This window comes from Panonychus citri, unplaced genomic scaffold (genome assembly GCF_014898815.1).
Source record: "Panonychus citri isolate SS breed McGregor unplaced genomic scaffold, ASM1489881v1 Contig00115, whole genome shotgun sequence".
Classification (NCBI taxonomy): Eukaryota; Metazoa; Arthropoda; class Arachnida; order Trombidiformes; family Tetranychidae; genus Panonychus; species Panonychus citri.
Genome location: NW_026515520.1, coordinates 436609 through 461279, shown reverse-complemented (window position 1 = coordinate 461279; position 24671 = coordinate 436609). Strand labels below are relative to the sequence as shown.

General features: G+C 30.7%; 3 protein-coding genes across 3 annotated transcripts in view; 2 read left to right on the top strand and 1 right to left on the bottom strand.

Annotated features, from left to right (window-relative positions):
- Positions 1 to 141: 141 nt before the first annotated feature.
- LOC128390128 (NADH dehydrogenase [ubiquinone] 1 alpha subcomplex subunit 10, mitochondrial-like) lies at positions 142 to 2054 on the bottom strand. Its single transcript, XM_053349803.1, has 4 exons — positions 1298 to 2054; positions 1073 to 1194; positions 593 to 961; positions 142 to 489 (listed from the first exon to the last, which is right to left on the bottom strand). Exons 1-4 carry the CDS (start codon positions 1941 to 1943, stop codon positions 367 to 369), a joined length of 1260 nt encoding a protein of 419 aa, XP_053205778.1. The 5' UTR covers positions 1944 to 2054; the 3' UTR covers positions 142 to 366.
- A 1882-nt stretch (positions 2055 to 3936) lies between these two features.
- LOC128390102 (otoferlin-like) lies at positions 3937 to 7107 on the top strand. The gene is given in 2 exon segments (XM_053349767.1): positions 3937 to 5533; positions 5536 to 7107. Coding segments are annotated over 2 exon segments (2562 nt in total). The 5' UTR covers positions 3937 to 4350; the 3' UTR covers positions 6915 to 7107.
- Positions 7108 to 7233: 126 nt separating this feature from the next.
- The window catches only part of LOC128390103 (maltase A2-like), a 102850-nt gene continuing 85412 nt past the window's right edge, over positions 7234 to 24671 (top strand). The window contains exon 1 of the mRNA XM_053349768.1: positions 7234 to 7611. The gene's annotated coding sequence lies outside the window, so the exon portion shown is untranslated. The remainder of the gene's footprint in view (positions 7612 to 24671) is intronic.

Sequence of the window (24671 nt, the reverse complement as noted above, 5' to 3'; positions counted from 1 at the left end):
AAATATCCGATCAAAGATTCGACAATTAAAAAAACGGACACTAATTATTACTCAACCTAATAAATCGACTAGTTGTTGCAACTTTCTTATTTGATTAGTTTGTTATTTGTTCAATTCTCACAGAATCAAAACTGTCTGATCAGTTGTTTGTGTCGATAGTTTATTAACAAGATAGGTTTTAGATTTTCCAGAGAAATTAAAAGTGGATGAAAATTTTCAATTTCGTATTGTAATTGATTATATCCCGGATGATTGAACCATAATAATGAAGGTTTTTTTGTATTTAGAAGTAAATCTAATTTAGTAACGTTCATTTTTACTGTCTGTTCTTTTTACATTAATTATCGTTGTTAATTGTTGGTACAATTAGGGACTATAAGCTGGGAATAAGTTCATAGCTCTATCTGCCCAATATTTGTTTTCCCGTTTGAATGCAAGTTCCCACATTGAATATCTATCTGGATCGAAACCGGGCCAGTAAGGAGTAGCCTGTTAATAGAGAGAGAGAGAGAGAGAGAGAGAGAGAGAGAGAGAGAGAGAAATTAATCAGATTAATCATGGTGAGGATGGAAAAATGTTATTAATATCTTACAAGAGATCTTTCTGATTGCATCTGAATCTGTTCAGCTTCAGGTGAATAATCATAACCCTCACAATCCCAAGAAGGTAAATTACACTTTGCCATAAGTGTTTCAATTTCATTAGTAAAAGTTACTCTCCATTCACTGACTTCACCATCATCACTGATTCGCCAATCGTATAATTTTTCATTACTAAGACATGGCCAGAAATCCATTTTCTCAATGTCCGATAGAATCGCATTAACATCAAGTTCATCTTTATAAGGATAAACCAAAACGTAGGCATGCTCATCATATTCAGGAATAATCTTATTCTTGTAAGATTCATCGATACACTTTAAGAAATCACTTTTCCAAACTGGACTATTAACTTCTCTGGGCTGAAAAATAAAGAAATAAACAAATCAACAAAAGAGAATCAACAAAATGATAATCAATCATAAATAGTGAAGATGATATTTTTCATCTAACGACGACAAATTTATATTTACATTATTTCGTTTTTTAATATTTTTCATGGCTGTTTCAATCGGTGTATCAATGTAGATAACAAGATGTGGTCTCCATAATTTAACTTGAGAATTGTGTCTCATTCGAGCGTAAAATCTTTCATCTGAGTAGAGAAGAGGCAAAAAAAATATGAGAATCAAGAGAATTAGATGGAATTACAATTATATATATTTAGAATAGAATTTAGAAACACTTAAGATACTTACGATCCTTATTAGTGAATCCACATTTAACCAATGCATCCATGAAAACTTGATCAGACCAAGGAGTCCGTTCGGTGACAATTCCTTGACCAGTGTTGAATAAATGAGCCATCGCTTCAATGTAGAAAAAGTATTTCAACCTGTACATTTCACATTGCATTCTACCAATTTTAGGATGTTTAGGTTTCTCAAGAAACAAATCAATATCTGGATATTGAGCTTCCTCAAAGAAAATTGGATTAAATCTTCTTAAATCAAAACCATCAGGCCTAATATAATAAAAGTCAAAATTGGCTTTAGGTTGATGATACATATCAGTTGCTTCGGCAAATTTTTTGGCAAATTTTGTTTTCCCCGAACCAGGTAGACCTTCAATTGATACGATAACCGTATTTTCATCAAATCGGGCAACAGTTGACCCACCGGGAAGTAAATACATGTAACTCCGATACCTTTTCTCCTTGTATGGAAAAGGTTTAGGCTTAAGTGATTTAACAACAGGATCCATATTATCCTTATGACAAATACCAGCGGTTGACACTCGATTAATACCATTTACTTGTAATCGGGTCAACAGTTTATTCTCATTGGTTCGAGGGATCACCATTCGAGCCAATCGAGATGACAGTAACAATTTAATTGAGGCCATGATTCAAAGCCAAAATTAAAAACACCACAAACAATTAAAATTCACCAAAAAAACAAAAATCAAAACAAATTCTCACTCAACCTTCATCACCCTACGTTCGGTCATTTCAATTTCCACCAACAGATGGCAACACTTTCGAACCAAGGGAATGTTCAATTATAACTAATTGTTGACATCGAAAACCGTTAATTGTGACAATTAAATTGCCGATTGTTATCATCAATTATCATCTTGATAACATGATTTATTCGAGAATGATAATTATCGAGGGAATCGAGAGGTTTTTTTTCCATCCACCATCATTAACGATTCAAGAGGTTCAAACGATGAAAATGTTTACCATTCAAACTTTTTTTGTTTCTTAATTAAAGTTAATCATTTAATTAATATGTATGTTTGCTGTTGATTTAATTCAAGGTAATATCAAATTCTGGTTATCAATTTTCTCATGAAATTTGAGTTTCTTCTTGTTATTGAATATATCACCAAATCATAATTGTGATGAGAGTTAAATTTTTCTTAAACATCTTCATTGGATTGATTTAAGGTCACGAAATTAAATTGTTGTTAACAATCAACATCAATTATATATTTTTTTAGATTAGCTTTTATTTTTTTCTTCTTCTTCCAACTTGATCCAATTTATTTACGGAAGTTAATTAGGCAATTTTGATAATAATAATGAAGATAATAATACAATCTTAATGAGCGATTGATGAAAATTGTAAATCTAAATTGTTAACCGTAAAGATCAACTTTATTTACTGATTGGTTAAAATAATCTACTAAAATTACTACAATTAAATGATAACAATTTGATAATTGCCTGATAGTTAATCATATAAATATTATTATTAGTTGAAAATGTCAGGTCATAAAAGGTCAACAAATTTGATGAGATAACAATCAAGTAAAATGTTGATCGTTATCATGGTAATTGTATCAATCATATTATTGATACTTGACAACAACAAATTGTCACAAGAAACCAAAGTTAAATTTCAAATGAATCTCAAGCCAATTTAATTAATCATTTGTCGACAATCAATTTAATTATTGCATAATCACACAAACGAATGATAAATACCATAAATTTCCAAGGTAAAAGATGAGAGAGAGAGAGAAAAATAAATCGAAATCAAATAAATAACATGAAGAATAAAAAACTGAGAAAAAACCAGAATTTTAACCAAGAATTGATTAGCGATTCAGTGAGATGATGATTATCAGAATCAAGAAGTAATCGTAATGAGATGAGTGATGAGCACCGAATGATGATAAACATGAAACTAATTAATTCTTGAACAAGTAAAATTCAGTCTGATCAATTTACTATCAATTCTAATATGATAATAATAGTTGGAAGCATTTTCTTCAGGCCTTAAAGGCAAAGAGCGAGAGAGAGAGAAAAGGTTAACAACAAAGTTGACCAGATAAGTTGTTTTCTCGTTAAAAATGTTGACCAGAAGAAAGTAAAATATTATTGGATTAACTTAACGACTACTATTCATTTAGGATGAAGATGAAGATGAAGATAAGCCATTTACTGTCCCTAAGTTGAACTAATCAAGGTCAGACAGAACCTTGAAGTCGCCAAGTAACTTGAAAGTTAATAGAATTTTTTTTTTCTTCTCATTTTGTTTTTCTGCAAAGACCAAGGTAATAATACAGGTATATGTTATGGTTAAGATAACAAGTCCACCCTGTAGGTGAAGAGGAGTGTTCAAGAGAGTGTATATAAGTTTCACTGCTACTTACGTACGACTGTACGGGAATCGACCGAAAAAAAGATTTAAAAAGACAGAGAAAGCGAAAGAGAAGAAGAAGAAAAAAGTTTGTACCTGAAACTCGAAGAACCGGTTTAACTGCCGAATCAACAACAACAAGGTTAATCTTTGTAAGAGGAAGATGGAAGATGGAAGAAGATGAAGATAATGATGATGATGATGATGAAGAAGAAGAAAAAATCCTGATAAATTTTTTTTTTATTCTCTTTCGGTTAATCTTTACCTTTATCTCTTTCTCTCTCTCTCTCTCTTTTTTTCTCTCACTCATCTTCATCCTTTTCTTTTTTCGCTCTCTCACCTCAGTAACCTCGAAGGTATTTGCTTCTCTTCACTTGTTCCAAGTTCTATTATACTAAAGATAACACCAACGCTCGAATTCAGTCTCGAGTTCTTGTGTTTACCTTTAATTCATTCAGAACTTTTTCCTTCTCCAGTCTACCAACTGATCTTTGTTTACATTCTCACTCTCACTCTCACTTTCTCACTCTTCCTCTCTCTCTCTCTCCTTTACTCTATTTGTGTACATTGCTTCTTGTGTTGACATTTAACCTTCCTCATTGTGGGTCAATCTTTTAAATTGTTATTCCTCTGGATCGGTTGATCATTTAAATCAAAGCAAAATGACTTTGGTTCATTCAAATGTTTTCGATGATTTCATGTTATCTCTTCATGATCCAATGCCTCCCATGCCAAATGAATATCATGATTCGATAACAACCCCAGTTCTGGTAACTGAATTAAATGATCGCCGCGAAGCATCAAATTTAAATGATAAAATTCAAAAGTACAATTTAACAATTAACGTGTTTGAAATTAAGTTAATCGCAAATGATAACAAATCGATCATCTCATCACCATCAACGGATAGTAAAGATATCAGCTCAATTGGGACAACTTCCAAAGTGAATTTACAATTAAAGATTGAAATTGGTGATCAAAAAGCTAAAACTGGACGTAAATCGATTAAATTGATTTCAACTGATCAATCGGTTACTTTTAATGAAACATTTACCTTTTATTTCAATACAATTTTATCACAATTTCTTGATCATGTGATTGAATTTCGATTATTCCAATCAGGTAGATACATTAAAGGAACCAAAATCCTTGGTAAGGTTGATCTTGACCTGGTCAGTTTATATAACGAACCTGGAATGGCCATTAAAGATCACTTGCTCGCTCTATTCAGTGAACAGACAAGTGAATTAGTGGGATACCTGAAATGTGATTTAATTATTGATCTTCCAAATCACGAGCATAAAGATAATCTTTTACCGATTATCCGGCCTGTTACACCTTTGAGTCGACATACACCAATTGAATCTCACATTAAGTCAATGAATGTCATGGTGAATATTTATTCTGGTGAAATGCCACTGGTCAGAACTCGGACAAAGGACAAACTGGTTTCTCGGATTCGATCACGTAAAGCAAGTGGACTTTGTGTATCGGTCGCTTTAGGTGATCTTGAAGGATCAACAAGTTCGATAAAAAAATTCTCAAATCCAATCTGGAACGAGATGATTACCTTTCATACAACTGTGAATATCGATAAACCTCCGGTAATGACAATCAAAGTTCACGATAAATCAAAAGGATCAATGGGAAACTTTAAACCGTTAACTCGATCAATCGATTTGTCAAAGATCTGTTTAGATCGGGGACATGGACCAATTTTCGGACCAAGTTACCTTGTCGTCAAGGAATCGCCTAAAGATCACTCGCTAAGTGATAATTGTCTATTTGGTAAACTGTTAATCTCAATCAGATCAACCGTAATTGACGATAATCAGAAAGGTTCAAACCTTCAATTGACCGATCAAATCTAAGCAGTTCCAATGTCTCACAATCAAATAGTGAACAATTACCTTCAGAAAATCAAGAAAATTCAACCGATTTTAATTCTGTTAAACAAATTGAACACAATGTCTCATGTGGACCAATTTGTGATCTTTCTGAGATCAACTATCCGAAAGAAGATGAGTTCACTTTCTTTGGTGTTTTATATTCGTCTGATATGATTTCGAAAAAATTGGAGAACCGTAAATTATCCTATGAGGTCGAAATTGGTGGTAACGTCAATCCCGATCGATGTGGATCACCAAGCATTCTGGATCTAACCATTGGTTCACTTGTCGATACTGTTATTGGTTCGGATGACAAAGACTCATTACCACCGTTTAAAACGCCAACACCAGCGCGATCAACACCAATCAAAGGTTATCATGAGCAAGAAAGTGCGAAAATGTTGGACAATTCATCGGTTATCACTTCGACTTCAAAAACAAGTGAAAAATCTGAACGAGGCTCAGTAAGTGGCGATATAACTGGAAATTCAGAGACAAATGGTAAAGCAGAAAACTCAATTCCAGTAAAATCATCAGCGACAATGCCGCTTAAACCAGAGGCCACGGATGATACCGATCTCTTCCGATTACCTTTAGGAGATAAACGACCTTTACTTGGAATTGAACAGCTTATGATTGATACTCGAAGTAGATCATTTGTTCACAATATGATAAGGAAAATCGGTGAGGAACTTGAGATTGGTTTGACTGATGTTCGAGAAATGGCCTTGATACAACACCAGGACACTTTTCGCCGGTTTCGAGGTGTCCTCGAAGATCTAATGGTTCACTGTAATCGTTTCCTAGCATTGACCGTGATGCCGTCAAAATATCCTAAGAATGAATTAGATTTACTATACACCAAATATCGTCAACGAGAGTTAATCAAATTATCCGCCGATGCTAAGAACACCCTAATCATATTGAACGAAACAAATTTACCTGAATGTTTATCGACAGTTACTGGTTATCTTGGTCGAATTGAAGATCTTCTGGTTGATCCTCAGGACGATTTTCCCGATATAATAATTTATCTATTCGCTGATTCAAAAAGAGTGGGTTATACACGAATACCTGTAGCCGATGTTATCTTTTCACGACTCGAAAATGAGAAAGGTTCATTTTGTGCCAAAACATCAACGTATTACATTAAATCAATAAAACACCCAGAACTTATTCTCAATCGAATCGTATTGTATACTTGGTTTGGACTTAAAAGGCATAAACGCCATTCGACCTCAGGATTGATACCTGGTTACGAGGAGTCACTTCAATTGGTATTCTTTCAGTCTCTAGATGGTACATTACCTTCCCACCTTATTTATCCATCACCATGATTGAATTCGGCTCCACATTCAGTTTCCATTGTAACAAATCCATCGATCTGAACGAAATTCAGAACTTGCTTTCATGGCGAAAAGATTTTTTTTTTTGAATTCTTTGTTTTTTTTTACCCGAAACATGGTCAACTTTTTTTAATAAGAAAAAATTTACGAATTAAAAATACAAAAAGTTCTATCAGGTAATTTTCCATGTTTGTTTCTCGATTCATTGATTTAGGTTCACTTGGAATCCTGTAGAGTTCACTATCGATTCAGAGTGAATACATTTCACGATATTAGAATGCTGAGCTTATGAGAATGCGTGGGAATAAAGAGGTATGAGTTTTTCTTTTGCTCTTCGAACTTGAACTTTTTTCTTCTTTTCGTTTAATCTTATGTCCCATTGAATTCCTATGGATTCATTTGCTCTTCTCAGTTGAAGAATCGTTCTAATCATCGATATCAAAATAACAAAATTCGAGTATTGAAATCGCTAAGTGTCACCATCTATTTAATTTCATCCAAATTTGCGAGTGGAAATTTATTTAAATCAGTTATTCAAAGAGACTATCAGTGAATTGGTTTTGGACTTTAAACACAATCGCTCGTCGAACGGATTTAAATTGAAATATTAGAGCTGAGAAAATCAGAGGAAAAAAGTGACTACAATTAGTTAATTGTGATTAACATTGTAAAACAAATTGCAACTCAGGTAAGTTGATTAAAATGTTACATTCGATAAAATAATTTCCATTCTTATTTGCATTATATTCAAAGTTTTCCCTGAGGTGAAAACTTTGATTTCGAATGGGAGAAAATTTTGTTTTTCCATTCTCATTAATTGCTCTCACAATTTTCTGTGTATAAAATCAATTGCCAGCATCGTTTGTGCAATAATTTCATGAAACATTTATCATGATAAAGTATCGATAAAGTTTACATGATTGTCAAGTGTATTGAAACTTAAAGAGTTGATTTAGTCTGGTAAATTGTGATCAAATTGATCTGAAGAAAACATTGTGAGATAAACAAAAGATTAATGGAAAGCAAAACTTTGGGTCAACTCACTTGAGTTAACTTTAATTGTCGATAACGATTGAAAGTAGATGGAAAATCAATTAATCAGAATTCCAATTGAAAAGAATCAAACTGATTGTGTCAAAATCATTTTCAATCTTAAATTAATCAAATACCAGGAAAGAAATATATCTAATATAATCTTATTAGATTTCTAATAGAAAAAAAGTTTTGTTAAAACGATTAAGTGAGAATATGAAGAGAAATAAAATTCCAATGAGTACTGAGAGAGAGAGAAAGAGAGTTCAGAACTCGTAAGAATTGAATCTCCAAATGAACTTTTTCATGATTCAATTATATCGAAAAACATAATTATGTTATCATTTTATTGAAATGAATGATGAAACAAAAACAACTCGACAGTTTCATGGTAATCATTTTTATCTGATAAATGATTTACTCAGTGAATGAATATCATTCCCTGGAAACGATAGAGAGAGAGAGAGGGAGGGAGAGGAAGAAAGTTCTAGAATCTCGAATATGTAAACTTTATAACTGCTCTTTTTTCTTGTGGAACTTTTCCTCTCCCTGATACTCTTTCATTTTCTATTTCATTTCGTTTTCATGCTAATTCCAATTCAAGAAATTCTGTCATAAGGATGGATACATTTTCACTTTTCCAACATTTTCCTTCATCTACTCATTACTCATTTTTGATTCAATTTGAGTCTTTCCAACATTCATGTTATCTGTTTTCTCAGAATTTCTCATTCCCTGGTATCTTTATCAATCAAATTCTGTATTCTCAAAGTTTACCATAAATGTTACCTTGTAATAATATCTTTCTCTTCATTCTTGGTGAACAATATTCTCAATCCAATTCTTTAAAACTTTCTCTCATCTTTAAGAAGAGTATTCACCAGACAAGATATTCAATAATAATAAATATTCAACATTCTGATAGGACTTTGAATTTCTTTCAATCCCTTTTTGTTTTCTACTAACCTTCATTTGAATTAGAGTATGAACTTTTTTTTCTTGTCTCTCTTCATCATCTCATTCAATATGATATCCTCATGATGGTATAACATGATATGATTCCAATTGGTAAGGAAAAAATTGATCAAATTATCTGATTCAGTGAATGGAAAGTTTATCCTCTCTTACCAGGAGGATGAGTTTCATCTTGCTGACAAAATTTGCAATCTACTCAAATTTTACATTATAAATTATTCATTTCAAGTGAGATAACCATTGCTTGTCTAAGAATCACTCAGCTTAAAAGTTAATATCATGAAATATTATCATTGTGTTCAAAATTTGACCAATTTCCTGATCATTTGTCTATCCTTATAATAGTCAGATAATATTGTCTTCTGGTGATGAGCTGTTCTCTCATGACTATTCCGATTTGAGAAGTTGAACTCATGGAGAAGAAAAAAGAAAAGGAGAAAAATAGTTATCTCAATGGAAACTGAATAACTGAAACTTTTTATCATGTTGAATCGGAATTTTGTTCACTAGATTAACGTGAAAATTTCTTACGGTCATTTGAGGTGACAAATGAATAAACTTTCAGGCGTAAGGGAAAAGTTTACTCAGTTATTAGGATTTTATTTTGTTAAATCATGATAATGATGAAGGAAGAAAAAAAATAATGATCATGATAATAGGAACAGAGTAATAGGATATATTATATAATATATATTGCAAAGAGGATTCAGTTGAAATGTTTAAGCTCAAGTTTATCATGAAAATGAAAGGAGAAAACAATTGTTTACAATATATATCAGATGATAAATTTTCTAGCATCAAGTTAATCATCAAGAATATGATGATAATCATCAGAGGAGTTTATTTGTTGGTGATATCAGAATTTTGAGTGATATTTTCATTCCAAGTTGGAAAATTACATAACAGACAAAACAAAGAGTTCTAACCTTATTTTCAATAGTTTCTAATAGCTCATTCTGTTAACAATAATCACATTCAGCTCAGTTTTCGATAACATGATTTAATCTGATTCTTCAATTCTTCAATCATTAGAACAATAATAATGATAACAGTTATACTAACATTCCACATAACATCATGTTCACATTTATCAGTCGAATCTGTTATTGATTCCAAGTGTTACTGATTTCTTCAACTGCTGTTTCATGGAGAAATAAGAATGATGAGAAGGAGGGAAAATATCATGAAGGTGGAATGAGGAAAAATGAGAAATAAACATGATGTTAAGATATTGGAACTGAAAGAAGTGAAATGAGAGAGAAATAAGAAAAATTGAATAGCAAAAATAGTGATAAGAATTAAATAATAATAACAATGCCTGAGGCAATTTTATTACTAAAAGATATGAAAGGTTATTTATGACCCAGTTCATATTCCAAGTGAATATGAATTCATTACAAAATAATAAGTAGGTGTTCATGTTCAGTATTTGATAGTATGAAATTTTCTTCCAGAATTTTTCATCTCTTCAATGTATAAGATTCCAAGTTGCATCCTGATCATTTTAAAATTTGATTATCAAATTACAATTTAATGAGTGTATTTAGTATGATAATCACGAGATATTATCAGTTACTCAGGAGCGAAATTTGTTCTCTCTCTCTTCCCATTCATGATTAGAAAACTTAACATTGATATTTTTGGACAAGGGGAAATAAATTTCTCATCATTTCAATGAACATTTTTTATCTCATGTTTTTCAATGAGCAAAGATTTCACTTCCCTGATGGGAACAATTTCTCATGATAAGTTAAAGTGTAGATTACATTATCATGAGCATTTTTTTTCTCTCACATACTGAGCTTAGTAAGTTGATCCCTTTCTTTATACATGTATATGAGGATTCAGCTCACTCAGTTGAATGAATTTTCACCCTGGATACTTTAAAAGCTTTAAATCACATAGACAACATAAGCTGATAACTGATGCATAATCAATGTGATGATTAGGTCTTGTTAGTATGTGAAGACTGTAACACTTTTCGGTTCATCTTTCCTCTCTCTCTGTTCACCCAATACCTTTCAAGTCAATCAGATTCATCATATTTGCCTCATTTTATCATGTTGATCATCATGAAATTACTTGTTCAATGATATCAGGTGATCATTGGACTGAGAGAGTTCAAAAAGTTCATCACCATCTAAAGTGGACAGTGAAAAGTGTTATACATTTGCCAAATGTCCAGAAAGATTCAGAAATGTTACTTGTCCAGTTGATGAGAAGCCAAGAAAAAAAAACTCAGGAAGTTCATGATAATTGTCTTTTCTTTTCGTTTCTCTTTCTGTATGTTTCTAAAAGTATATCAGGAAATGAGAAAGATACCATGAGGTCATGAAACATTGAAAAAAAGAAAAGATAAAAAAAAAGTTCCAAAACAAACAAGTTTCATCTGTAGAAAACTGAATCCAAGAGGAAGACGAAAATTGTTTCCATGAAAATTCACTGAGGTAAGATTGAACTTTTCGTCTAGTGTGATTATGATTATTATTAATATGACGAGATAACTGAACATGAACTTATTTTCGTAAAAACAACAATGACTACTAACCAGGGATGAAAAAAGAGACATAATTAAATGAATAAATACCATGAAAGTGAATATGAAATAACTTTAGCTTTCAACATTCCCATTCTGAGCTTTTCCCCATCAATTTCAAGCTCGAAATGAGTTCTAGTTAATTTGGTGAAAAATGTCACATAGAGAGAGAGAGAGAGAGAGAGACAAATCTGAAAAAAAGAGACAAATACTAATAAAGATTTTAATAGATCTTTTTTTTTCTCTCTCAGACAGAATTTGATTTAATGTCTTTTTTCCGCATCTCATCCGATAATTAATTTCATAGTTTATTTAGATAAATTAACTGAGAAAAATGTGTAATAATTATTTGATTATGTTAATTATTTTCCCTACAGTTGCTTGAGAAAATTTTGTAACATTGTATTAGGTTGATTCTCATGATGTTTTCCATGTAAATAATTTCAATGATAATATTGAAGTTACTCGGTGAGTATGGATGATAATTCATTGAGGCTTCAATAATGATTGAATAAAGCTGAATGATCATGAATGAAGCAACAATCAAAGGAATTGAAAAGTGTTTATCAACCGTGTCCATAGAGTCAATGGAAGGGAAGCTTTTTGTTATCTTTTTTTTCACCCTAGAGAATTTGAAGATTGAGCATTTTCAGTTATCAATATAATATCAAAACACTCGAATGATTCTGATTCTGATTCAGTATCTTAACCTATTGTCTTCGATAAATTGACTGATCATGTTTAATCTTGAGTGTAGACAGCCTGAGATGAGAGAGAGAGAGAGAGAGAGAGAGAGATGTTACCAAAGTGCTATGATGATAACGAGAGGAGCCAAGATGATGAACCAGTTTGGAAGAAATGACTGAAAAAAGAATGGAAAATTTCATGATAACTAATAATTCAGTGAAATATGGATTAAGATGGTTCTCTTTTTATTATCTATAAGTTGCAGATAAATCTTGAGATATAAGATTAGCTATTAAAATCAGATATTCTGTCTTGACTTGAAAGGGAACCAGATTATCAAGCTAAGAGATTATTTAAAATCGTTCGAAAAACTTTTGCTGAGCTTCAGAACTTTTGTTGCGATCTGTGAATATCAAAGTGCTGGGCAGGGGAAGCAATATTATTAGTTATTTACTTTGATAAAAAATTGTTGATGAAAAAGTTGAATAAGTCTAATCATCGGTAATAATGTCTACTAATAAGATTGAGGTATCAGAACTTTTTTTTCCTCGTACAGAACTTTCTGTTCAGAGTAATGATAGTGTTGTACTTCTGGGAATTTGATTCTGTTGATATGAAAAATGAACTTTTCCAACCTTAATCTCTTACTTTTTTTTCTTGCTTCCTTGGTTAATGAGATTCGTCAACATTTATTGGGATTGTTCACTTGATAACAATATCATCATCATGATATTATCATGATGATAATGATATTGTATAACCTCATTTATTGTAACTGAACAACGATAAAGAATCAGAATTGGAAACAAGATTCGGTTTCAAATAAGGAAGGAAAAAGTTACAAGTTTGATAAAGGAAAAAAAATTAATCAGAAAGAAAAAGAGAGAAAGTATCATGATGATGGATGCTGAGGAAAGTAAATAACAACAGAATCGATGATGATGATGATTGAAGATAAAAATGATTCTCATCATTTCAATGGTTCCATTCATTCATAACTAATCTTAGAATGAATTTTTATCAATGATTCCAAGAGTGTTGCTAATTTACTGAGGATAAATTTTTATCACTTTCATGATGATGAAAAGGATGATAACCAGAGTATGAAATGAAACGGAAAGATGAAGATGAGAGAAGATAAGTAAGATAAATAAGATGAAAAATGAAGACCAACTTATCCCATTATTATCATTATTGACCATTGGTTATCTCATATCTCAAACCCTTGAGGGTTCAGTGAATTTTTTTTTCTCCATACAAAAAGTTTTTCACTACTTTTGAATAACTGAATATGATGGCGATAAGAAATGAGATAATCAATAGTATTTTTATTTCATCCATTTTATTTCAGTTGAATGGAACAATTTTTTCACCATCTTCAATTGAAATTCTTCCGGTGTATATCCTTCAACCTTAATTCATGAATATTTGAATTTAGCTCATATATGTAAATGAAGGAAAGTCGAACTGTCAGAAATTTGATTAATTCCATTTCAAGTGAATAATCTGAATTCTGAACATGAAAATCAAACAAGATTAAGGTGATGAGAGAGAAAAGGTTAATCAAAATGAATCAGGTGAACATAATGATAATGGATTTAGATTATTATGATAACTATTAACATTTCACCTCAGAATTAACATGAGAAAACATTTCTATTATTTTCTATTCCTCCCCTGTATATATTAACATCTATTACTCCAAGTAAACATGATAATCATGGTGATCATGATCATGTTATTACACATTGAAAGTAATTTAAATGCAGATTGAAACAATCAGCAAATCAATTGCTTCAAACACATTAGTCGATGATATAATTACTATACATTAAAATAAACTCGAATCAATTACCTATTGATTGATTATAATTCCTTTTTTCCCCCATTTTCCACTGACCAATTGTGATTCTCATTTTGATTGTTGGTCAAACATGATATCAATTGCTACTGAATTTTGATTGTCCAATAAGACAGGAAGTGAAATAATTTTCCAAATGCATATATGCAAAGTAAACAAGTGAAGACACTTAATCCTTTCCAATGAGAATCAAGTTAATCTTTTATTCAGTGATAACAGAAAGGAACATGATAAAAAGATGCTGAGAATTGCAATCATATGATGAGAATACAAAAAAAAGAATACGTTCTACTTCCGAATCGGATGTTTTTTTTGGTCACTTTTCTTTTTGCTTTTTTTCCATTGTTATTTCGTCATGATGGTCATCATAAAGTTGCCTTGTTCATGATTTTTTCTTCCTCTGAGTAGCTCACTTCTTTTCCATTGGGACAAGCAAAGGATAACCAAAAGGGATAAGGTTAGAATGTTTCTCTATTCGATACTCTTGTTGAGAAGAAGGAGAAAAAAATAAAATAAAAGGGCAACTCATATACTAAGTATATATAAGTTCTCATCTATTCTGAGAGCATTTTTGATGATAATTCTGATGAATGGTATGAATTTTTTGTCCCAATTCATGAAAAGCATCACAGATTAAAAGACAAAATGAAAGGTTAACCACCAATGGGAAAAACCTTATCAACTTGACAACCTTTCATCAATATTAGCTGAATAACATGGTTTCAGCTTTTACAGGAATGATTATCATCATGATTATCGTCATCATTGTCATTATGATTGTAATCACCATCAACATTATCATCGAGTATTATATTTTGTTTTCTCGGAAAATCTCTGTTTGTCCATATTAATTGATTTACCCATTCCCAATGATGATGACCATTACTTGAGATAATGTTACCAACTTTTATTGTTATCAATTCACTTTTCCCTGTTTATCCAACTTGCTTGTTGTGTGTCAAAATTAATTGGGTCAATCTAATGACAAACTTAATACACTTTCAATTGTTACAATAACTTGTCAGATAAAATTAACAATCAAACGTTAACTTAATTTTATTTAATGCACTGAAACTCAGATAATAATTTAGTTAATTGTTTGTTAACAACATCGTTACTTTTTTTTACCTTTCTTAGTGTTTATCAATCAATAATAATATTCCTAATCAATTTCTTGAGAAAAAAATCAAATGAATAGATTACAATTAGAACTGATTAATTGGATTGACATAATCGAATCAATTTTAATCAATTATCTCAATCAAATCAATCAGTTAATATGCACAATCATCAGAAAAAAATATATATATAAAAGTTATCATCATTTACCCGGTTTCCAAACTAATAGATTACCAATAATGATTATAATAACAATCATCTTAATGATGGTGATAACAATCAATCTGATAGATGGTAGAAAATTAAATAATATAAATATAATCAATCATGATAGTTATCAGTTTATGATTGCTGATTAAATTCATGATTGGATTGTTAATTATCAAAGTAAAATTATTATTTCCTATTGAAATTGAATCGGTCAATTGATTTACAATAATATCCATTGATTGTTACATGATGATGATGATGATGATCACTGGTTATCATGATTATCGGTTATCATGGAAACGCCTGAATCATTTCATAATCATTCATCTTCTATATCAACATCACTCATTTCCTCCTCTTCCTCTTCATCATCATTATCATCATTTATCATCTTCCTTTCATTGTCTTCTAGTATGATGAAAAAAAAACTTATCCACATAATAATCATGAATGAACAGTTTGTTAATCATCTCAACACTATTAATTATATGGGAATCATATGCTAACGGTATTATTAATATCATGACACATATTTTAATTGTGATTATTGATCTTTAATCAATTGGATTTCAATTAGTTTGTATTGTCACTGATTAAATTGCTCTAAATTTCAACAGTCTATTCATATGATAATCTGACTCGTTTCGAGACTCGAATGTTATATTTTTTTTTTTGATTCTTTTGTGATAAATTCATTATTCCTCTTTTTTCACTGATTGAATGAATTAAATCTAATTGTTTCACTTTCTATCTGTTGATTTAATTCCAGAATAATTACTGTAAATAATTATTGCTTAATCCAATTGAATTAAAACCTTTTTCCAAATTCAATCGAAATGATCGATTTTCATTTATTGTTAAACTTTTCAATGTGATTAACTTTTTTCAGTCGTCACATTGTTTTCATGAGCATTTCATGTGATTAATGAATTTTTCACTTTCAATTGAATTTGAATTTGAAATTTCAACAATTGATTTCATCGCCACCATTGTTGTTAGTCTTTCTGCTTTTATGATAATTTAAAATGAGAATTTAATTCAATCAGATTAACTTGAATCTCTTATTGTTTTTACAATGATTTTTAGCGATAAAGATTCAGCAGATAATTTGGTAAATTTGTTCTCACCATCATTGACGATAATTTAGTATCTTCCATCTTCATCATCTTCTTACTCCTCCTTCTCATCATCCTCCTATTCTGTCATCATCATTGTCATCTTTTTCTCTTATTCTGTAATGGATTTTCTTGGTAAACCATTGGAACCTTAAGAAATCATGTAAACAAGAAATGCAATCAAAGCAAACTTTAGATCCTCATCCTTCTGGTCATCACTGGTCAGTCCAATCGATTCCATGCCAGTGAGTTAATGGATCAGCCCAATAACTGACAATGGATTAGTTTGTCTTTGATATTGTTTTTTTTTCGTCAGGAATATTCATTCACCTAAATAACTTTCGATTAATTTTTCATTTTCACCGAGAAAAAATTGCGATGTAAAAAACTAATTAGAGAAAATGTTCAAAAATTGTCTTCGAAACCATGTTGATATTAATAATTTAACTAATTACTGTTTTTCTTTGCACATATAGATTAAAATCTAATTGATCAGTACCAATAACAAGAAGAGATTAAGATAACAATGATATAAGATATTAACAGTCTATCAATTGCTTGTTTACCATGAAAATTGATTGAGAAACTGAATCAACGTTTAATCGTATAAGGAAAAAAAAAATACTGAAATAAAAGGTAAAATAGATTAGTAATCAATCAAAGTCATTCTAGATTTTGGATTGTCTAATATTTACATTGTTATACAGTTTCTATTCTCTATCTCCATCCTCATCCCGATTCAATTTTCACTCTCACTCTCACTTTCTATCTTCTTCTCTTCCTCATTTGACCTTAATGTTACTTAGGTTAAGACCTTGAACAGATTCAATCAGCTTAACTCATTGTGGACAATGTTGATCTTCATTGACAAGGAAACAAATTATTAATTCTCAATCAATTTAATCAATGAAAATAGTAATTATCAGATTCAATCATCCCATTGATTTGATAAAATAACATCCACTTGGTATTACTATTAGTCAACAATAAGTTAATTAATTTTTTGTTTTAATTGTTTTTTCTTCGGTCAATTTTTTAATAGAAATTTTTTTTTCTCCAATTATTATCAATAGAATATCAATCCCGTTATCTTAATTAGGATTCTCATTATCTAAACTAATAGTATTTGAGAAGATAAATTAATGATAATGATCAGGTAATTATCTCGATAATCTTTGTTCCTACTGAATTTTACATTTACTATCACCAGAACTTTTCAGAATTAGATTTTTTTTTAATTTTCTCAACTCATGTTACCATGAAAATTATGAATCTTTTTGAATCTCGGTAAATTATTACTATCAAATTAATTCATCTGTTAGTAATTAATAAGTAACTATCATTATCAGTTTAATTGTTATTAGTTAATGAGATGAGTTAAGAGATAACAATCTTGTTTAATATTTTTAAATTCAACTTTTAATAGAATCGTTTTAATGACCATGAATAATTAATGGGATAATTAACTTTCCCATCATTCACCAATTTTTTACATGTAATTTTGATCATTCAGATTTACAGGGAGTATTTGTCTTGAAACTGAATTGATATTGACATTTGTAGTATCTTGGTTTAAATTGTTCATTTAAACTTTAATTTTCATGAGAGGATTTGAACAGTTTAATTGTGATTATTGTGCAAACAGAAAGTGTTCAATTTATTGTTTCACTTAATCAAACAAATCAATTTGAATTTCAACTAATTGTTTTCAATGGTTATTACCTGGTGACCTGGAACAATAATCAAAAGTTCATTCATTGATTGTCTTGTTTATGTTATTATGTATAGAGTGAATTTCCGATTCTAATATTAAAATTTTTCATGGGGAAAACAATAGATTTAACCTTAACAAGGTCATCGAATGACATAAGTTCATAATATTATTCTGATTTTCTCTATCTAATACCATGCAGATATTATTTTCCAATTTTTAATCATGATTCATTTTCTCAATTCTGATGATATTTTGAAGTTAATTATCCGTGGAATCATCAACTTGCACTTTTTTTGTTCTATTCTTATATGATCTCTTTCTTCTCTCTCTCTCTCTCTCTCTCTCTCTCTCTCTCTCTCTCTCTCTCTCTCTCTCTCTCTCTCTCTCTCTCTGGCTTTTTGCCTGAATAGTAATGTTATATGAGTCGATTTTGTTTCTACTCTATTTTTATGATGATCGGGATGAATTTTTTTCGCTCATATTTTTTTTCATTTTCTTCCAATGAAAATATTTCAAATCAGATGAACCACCCGAGGAGTCAACCTATCATCTCATACACAATTGTAGTCTATTGATCATGTAATCCATTCTGATTCTCAGTTTCATGTTAAGCAACCTTTAATAATATGAATGGTGAATAATCTTGTTTTCATCTAAGTTTCATGAACTATTATCAGGCTGAATACAGAAACGAAAGTCTGATAATTTGCTACGCAATGGAAGTCCCCGTGATATTTACTTTGAATCAGAATTGTGATAAGTTGAAAATGCAACAGAAAACTCTCAATCCGATTAGATTGTTATCAAAATTATGTTACATAATATTCAACTTGATTCTAATGTTTCTGATAACCAGGGGGGGAAAATTATCGGGCTCCAAGGTATTTCTGCTTTTTTTACAGAGAAAAATTTTCTGATGAGATGAAAGATGATGAGGTAAAATTTTCACCAATGAATTGAAATGAAGACAGAATAAACTTGAAGAGATAGAATTTGTTTATTCTATCAATTGATAGAATCCATGAATAGTTTCTGGTAAATGTTGGGTTAATATTGAGCATCAGGTTACATTCAAGGTGTAACAAGAAGCTAAGAGCTTGGGAGTGGAAATTGATGAGATGTGGAGTGGAAGATAAAAAATAGCAATAGAAAATTAAGTGAAGATGCAAAAAAAGAAAAAGAAAATCGTACTCAATTGATATTCACATATGAAACTATAGATTTTAAGTAAATTCATGTAAACAGAACAACTAATTAAACACAGAATCCATGAGAAATCATTCATTCCCTGTTATTTAATATTGTAAATCTTATAATAGTTTCAGCTCATCCTCTGATTTACTCTTTCATGGTTTGTGTGTTTGTATGCAAACATGTTGAGATTTTTTTCTTACATAAAATACTGAAAATTTCAACATCCTGAATGAGTCCATGATCCATCAACTCTGTAAACATTGAGTCATTTTGAAACTATTAAATGTGCAAGTGAATTCCGCTCCCTAAGAGTCTATGTAATATTTTTACCCAATTTCAAGATCAAGTTCAGTTATTCATCGTTATCTCACCAATATCATGTTTCATTTCATAAGAAAAGTTTTCAGTACCATTTCACATAGTAATTAAGACTCTAAGAGATATTCAATTCCAGTCGAATCTTTGTCTGAACTTTTGTTCTTCGTCTCTCAATTCTAATCATTTGAATCATTGAATGAATATTCATCAATCATTCATTCAGTCAATTGGTTGTATAGTGATAATCATTTTGAAGTATTCAAAATGTTCAGGGTAACATAGGATAAGTGCTAATGGATATCAGATATTATTTGAAGAAGACTGAGAAAAATTCAGACTAAGTGATTGAACTTTCATTTTCTCTGCACTCATTAGATTTACTCTGAGTTGCATGATGGATTTCATCAGATTATGAAAATTATTGAAATTATTCGACAAGTTCATTTTTTTTTGAACGTATCGAACTAGAATTTTAACTTTAAGACCTTGTTGAGTCGGTTATCAATTAGTTCAAATTTTTCGTGCTTTTTTACAACAAATTAAGATGATTTTGAACAAAAAATTAATTCCAACGAAACTGAAATTTATCATTTGCGGATTATTTTTTTCATTCATAGTTTGGACCTTGAAGATTTTGCATTGTCGATAACTTTTTCTCAAGTAGATTGAAATTTTCTTCACATTCTCCTGAACTTCAAACCTCTCAACGATCAAGATTGATTTGAGATGTAGAACAAATTTTCAAAATCTTATACACATAAATAACAGGGAAATAACTCAAGATGAGACAATGCTCTTAACATGATGGTGAAACTACATGGGAGGAAAGTCAAAAAGTTCAAAGAGGTAGAAGAAAAAAACATGGACAATGAGAAAGTCGAATGAGTTTCCAGTTTCAGGTTGATAAATTGAAGATTGATGACAATTCGAGGAAACCTTACAGTCTCTTCCTCGCTTTTTTATACTCAAGTTCTGGGGATACTTTTGTTTTCCATGTTGTGTTATCTGCGATTGACAATCTATTAACGAATCCAATTTCAAAGATTAAATATCATTCGCTGCCATCTTCAAACTGACCTCACTCTCAGAACCTTCATATATATCTTTAACCATACAAAAGTAAACTAATAAATAACCCGAAAAAAGGAGAAAAAATAATGTAACTCTTTACTTCCAAATGTCTAGTTGATTCCAGAGGCGAATACACAGTTTTCTAATCAACTGTCAAATGATTTACCAATCATTTGGTGTTTTATCAATTGTCAAGAAATGATTTCCACCAAAAATCAACTAAACAACAATACAAATCTTTATCTCAGAATCAATCTAAATGTTGACAAGTTGATTTCTCTTATACAGGGCTATTCAACTTCATTTTACGTAGATTTTTAGTAATAAGTCAAGAACCAATGAGTTTAAAAGATCAAACCTCGTACAGATACATATCGGGACTGAAGGACTTCTTATAAAATGTATCGAGGTCATTTCACGATAAACCTATCTAGAGGTCATTTGAAAGTTTTTTTTGAAAAGATGAACAAAAAGTTATCACATCTTTGAAGTTTTGGTGTCAATATCAGTTCAAATAATGGAGAGCCGTTAATTTGAATGAAATAAGCAGCCGTTTTGCAAATTGACATAAATCTGCGTAAAATGAAGTTGAATAGCCCTGTATGGTTACTATCACGTAATTGGCTCGAATATGAGAAACTGGTTTTTCTTTCAGCGATGAGATTTTTGAAGTGATTTTGCAAAGTTTCATAGTGTATATTTTTTGTATTTCCATATTTTTCTTCAGCATAGTATTGTCCTTTGTAAGTTCTTCAATCATTTTTTGTTGTTTAGAAATCGTTTCTTTTAATTCACTTATTGTTATTATAGTTAATTGTAAATTTACAATATTTGACCTCTAAAGCACACAACGTGGTTTTACTAAAATCTTTAACTTTAATGGACTACGGGTCTTTGTTTAAGAACAATCAAACTAATGCTCTTTTTAACTTTATCTCTATGCACAAACATTTTTGAAGACATTCAAGAAAAACTACTGACAAGTTGGATTATAATATAAATATACAATATATACAATATACAATATATACAATGTATAATATACAATATTTTTTACTTCCTCATCCAGTTCAGGAATCCACCAGTCCAAGACATTGATTGATGAGCCTCTTGAGATCAATCTATTCATCAAATCCAGTTGAGCTTCGTCATCATCGTCACCATCTAATAAAATGAAGTAGCGAACATGATTACTTTCTTCATAGAATTCATAAAAAACTTTATCATGATTAATATGATAGAAGTTTTCGGATGTGGTTATCATTTCGATTATTACAAAATCAATGTCTCCATTGAGTTTAGCACACAAAAATTCAGAGTTGAAGTTCATTTCGAAGTTGTTTATTTAAATTCACTTTTTAAACTGGTGATTAAATTGTTTCTTAACACGGTTTAAATAGTTTCTATCTTCTCATTGTGATTCTCATGATTACAATAGTAAATGGTAACTAATTGGTTTTGTTAATTAAAAAAAAGAAATTGTATCCATCAACTCATAGTTAATGGATTTTCAGATTCCATTTCGCCGAATCTCAAGTGTCCAAGTATGTGCCCTATAATAATTTTTATTTATGTCCAGTTACAAGGATCATAATAAGTATGTGAATAAATAAGTAACAATTAATCAACTAATTGCTTTTCAATCTACTTACATCATTTTCTTCGATATCCCATTTGAATTCGATCTTTATAATTGATAATTTGTTTATTGATTTGGTTTAATTGTTTTGTTAATTATTTGAATGTTTATTATTCTTTCCTTCAGACTCTGTATTGTCTCAAGCTTGTTTATTTTAAATTATAAGCTATAAGCTATATTGTAGGAAATTGAGTGAAAGAAGGAAGAAGTTATTCATTTATTGTTGGCTTCTTTTATTGTTTATTGTTTAATTGTTGTTTGAGTTAATAAGTAAAAAAGTATCGAGAAAGGTCTACAGAGGAATATAAGTAATAGAGAAAAAATAATTAAGAAAGAGAAGATAGAAAGATAATTGGATAATGAGATAATGTTTAAGGTCATTGTATGGTAGTATTTGCTATTAAGTGAAAAAGGAGAAAGGTTAATAGGTGTAAGTTGAGAAGATGTTATGTTGAAATTGTAGGAATATTGTGATTATCACTGAGGCGAAACTGATTCGTTTTTGTTATAGTCGGAACCCCGTGGCTTAATGATCATTGGTTCCAGTTGTTTATTGCTCTAGAGGTGCAAATGTCGCTAGCATTAGACTTTTGTATCTATGCTCAATGATGAGTAGATTTTTGAAAACAGCTCTTCTGAATGTAGGGCACAGCGGGTGATTAGTCGGGTGAGCGAATTGATTAGCTGGTGGACCATATTGTCTAATTGCCTCTAAACAATTGACACAGTCTCCACTTTCGAGATTACAGCGTCCCGTATCTTTCTCATAATTGCCAACGGGTTGAGTACAATTGGTGCATTTCTGTTGTCCCCTATCGCAGTTACACTCTTCCTCAGCAAGTCTATAGAGACAACAAAACGGGCACTGTTCCAAATTTATGTAGTCAAAAATCCTATATATTTTCCCATTAACGGTTATCGTCCATCCTCTATATTTGATTTCCTTTCTATTGGCTATAAAGACAACCCTGCAAAGATTGTCAGCTGTCCTTCTGAATGATCTGATAGATGACCTAGTTATTGAGATCTTTTCTTCATTATTAATTAGCCCGTCGATAACTTGATGAGGCGGAATTAAATCAGGCACTGAGAGATAGACACTGTATGTTGGTTCTCTTGCTTCAGGGACTTCAAGTTTAACGAGTTCTTTACGCCACCAAGTTTGTTCATACAAATGTTTCCTCAACTCTTGAATTTGGCTGGTATAAACATTAAATTGGATGAGTTCTCCCGTATATACCACTTCACCTAGGGTTAATCCAGTGAACATTTGGTCCTGTTCAATCATTGAACTGAAAAAGGCGTTCCAACCAACAGAGTTGTTCTCTTGAAACCTAATGTTTAGACAGGTCGCCTGAGCAAAGTTTTCGAATTCGTGTAGAAATCTCTTTCCAAGAACTCCAACTCGTGAGTAATGAAGTGCTGATTACTTTTGCACTGTAAAAGTAAGTAAAATAGAAAGGTTTATCGACCTTTTCTAATGAAATTTAATCGATGAATTCTCGGAATGACTAACTCTCTAATAATAATTGGATGACTTATCAAAAATCGAGGAGATGGTTAAACGTTTTCATGTTTTCATCCCCACTCTTGCTCATCATTATCTGAACAAATTTTTCCTAGCGATTTTTTCCTTTCATCCAATTTACCACTTACAACTATTCTTTGCATTGAATTTTATCTACTCCTTAAGTTTTTTCAAATGATCAACATCTCCCTCTCTCTTTCTCTCTCTCTCTCGTCATCAATTCATTTTCTCTTCTCCTCAATTTACCACGACAAATTATACTGATTAGAATGACAGAAAATCCAATTATCTAAGTTGATGAAAAAAATATCACATAAGTTAACTAGGAATCATAATTCACACTTAATTTACACCCTTACAGAATAGTGATAAGTCAAACACTTAACATCATGTAATAAGTATAATTACAATTTTCACACTTTTAATCACTATGTTGATTTTCAACCTCTGCAATAATAAGCAATTATTATTCAGATAGATTCACTATCAATGATAACCCAAGTTCAGAAATTGATATCGAAAGTTCAACTTTATTATATTGGGTCAAGACGAACACCATGATCCTGAAACTTTTGAAATTTCTATGATTTAAACAGAACCGATGAATTTATCAACATGATTAGTAGTTGACCCGAGAACTAAATGATCTAAGTCATGGTGAATAACTACTTCTTGGTGATGTTCGATTTCAGACTGATGAGTGATTTGTAGATGAGTGAGTTTCCAAAATATACTGGAAATTGAAGAAA

Excerpts from the sequence above, each read along its gene's own strand:
- LOC128390128 (XM_053349803.1), bottom strand. The coding sequence starts at position 1,943 with ATGGCCTCAATTAAATTGTTACTGTCATCTCGATTGGCTCGAATGGTG. Across the intron at positions 962-1,072 it reads ATATTAAAAAACGAAATAAT|CCCAGAGAAGTTAATAGTCC; the intron begins GTAAATATAAAT and ends TTTATTTTTCAG. Across the intron at positions 490-592 it reads TGCAATCAGAAAGATCTCTT|GCTACTCCTTACTGGCCCGG; the intron begins GTAAGATATTAA and ends CTCTATTAACAG.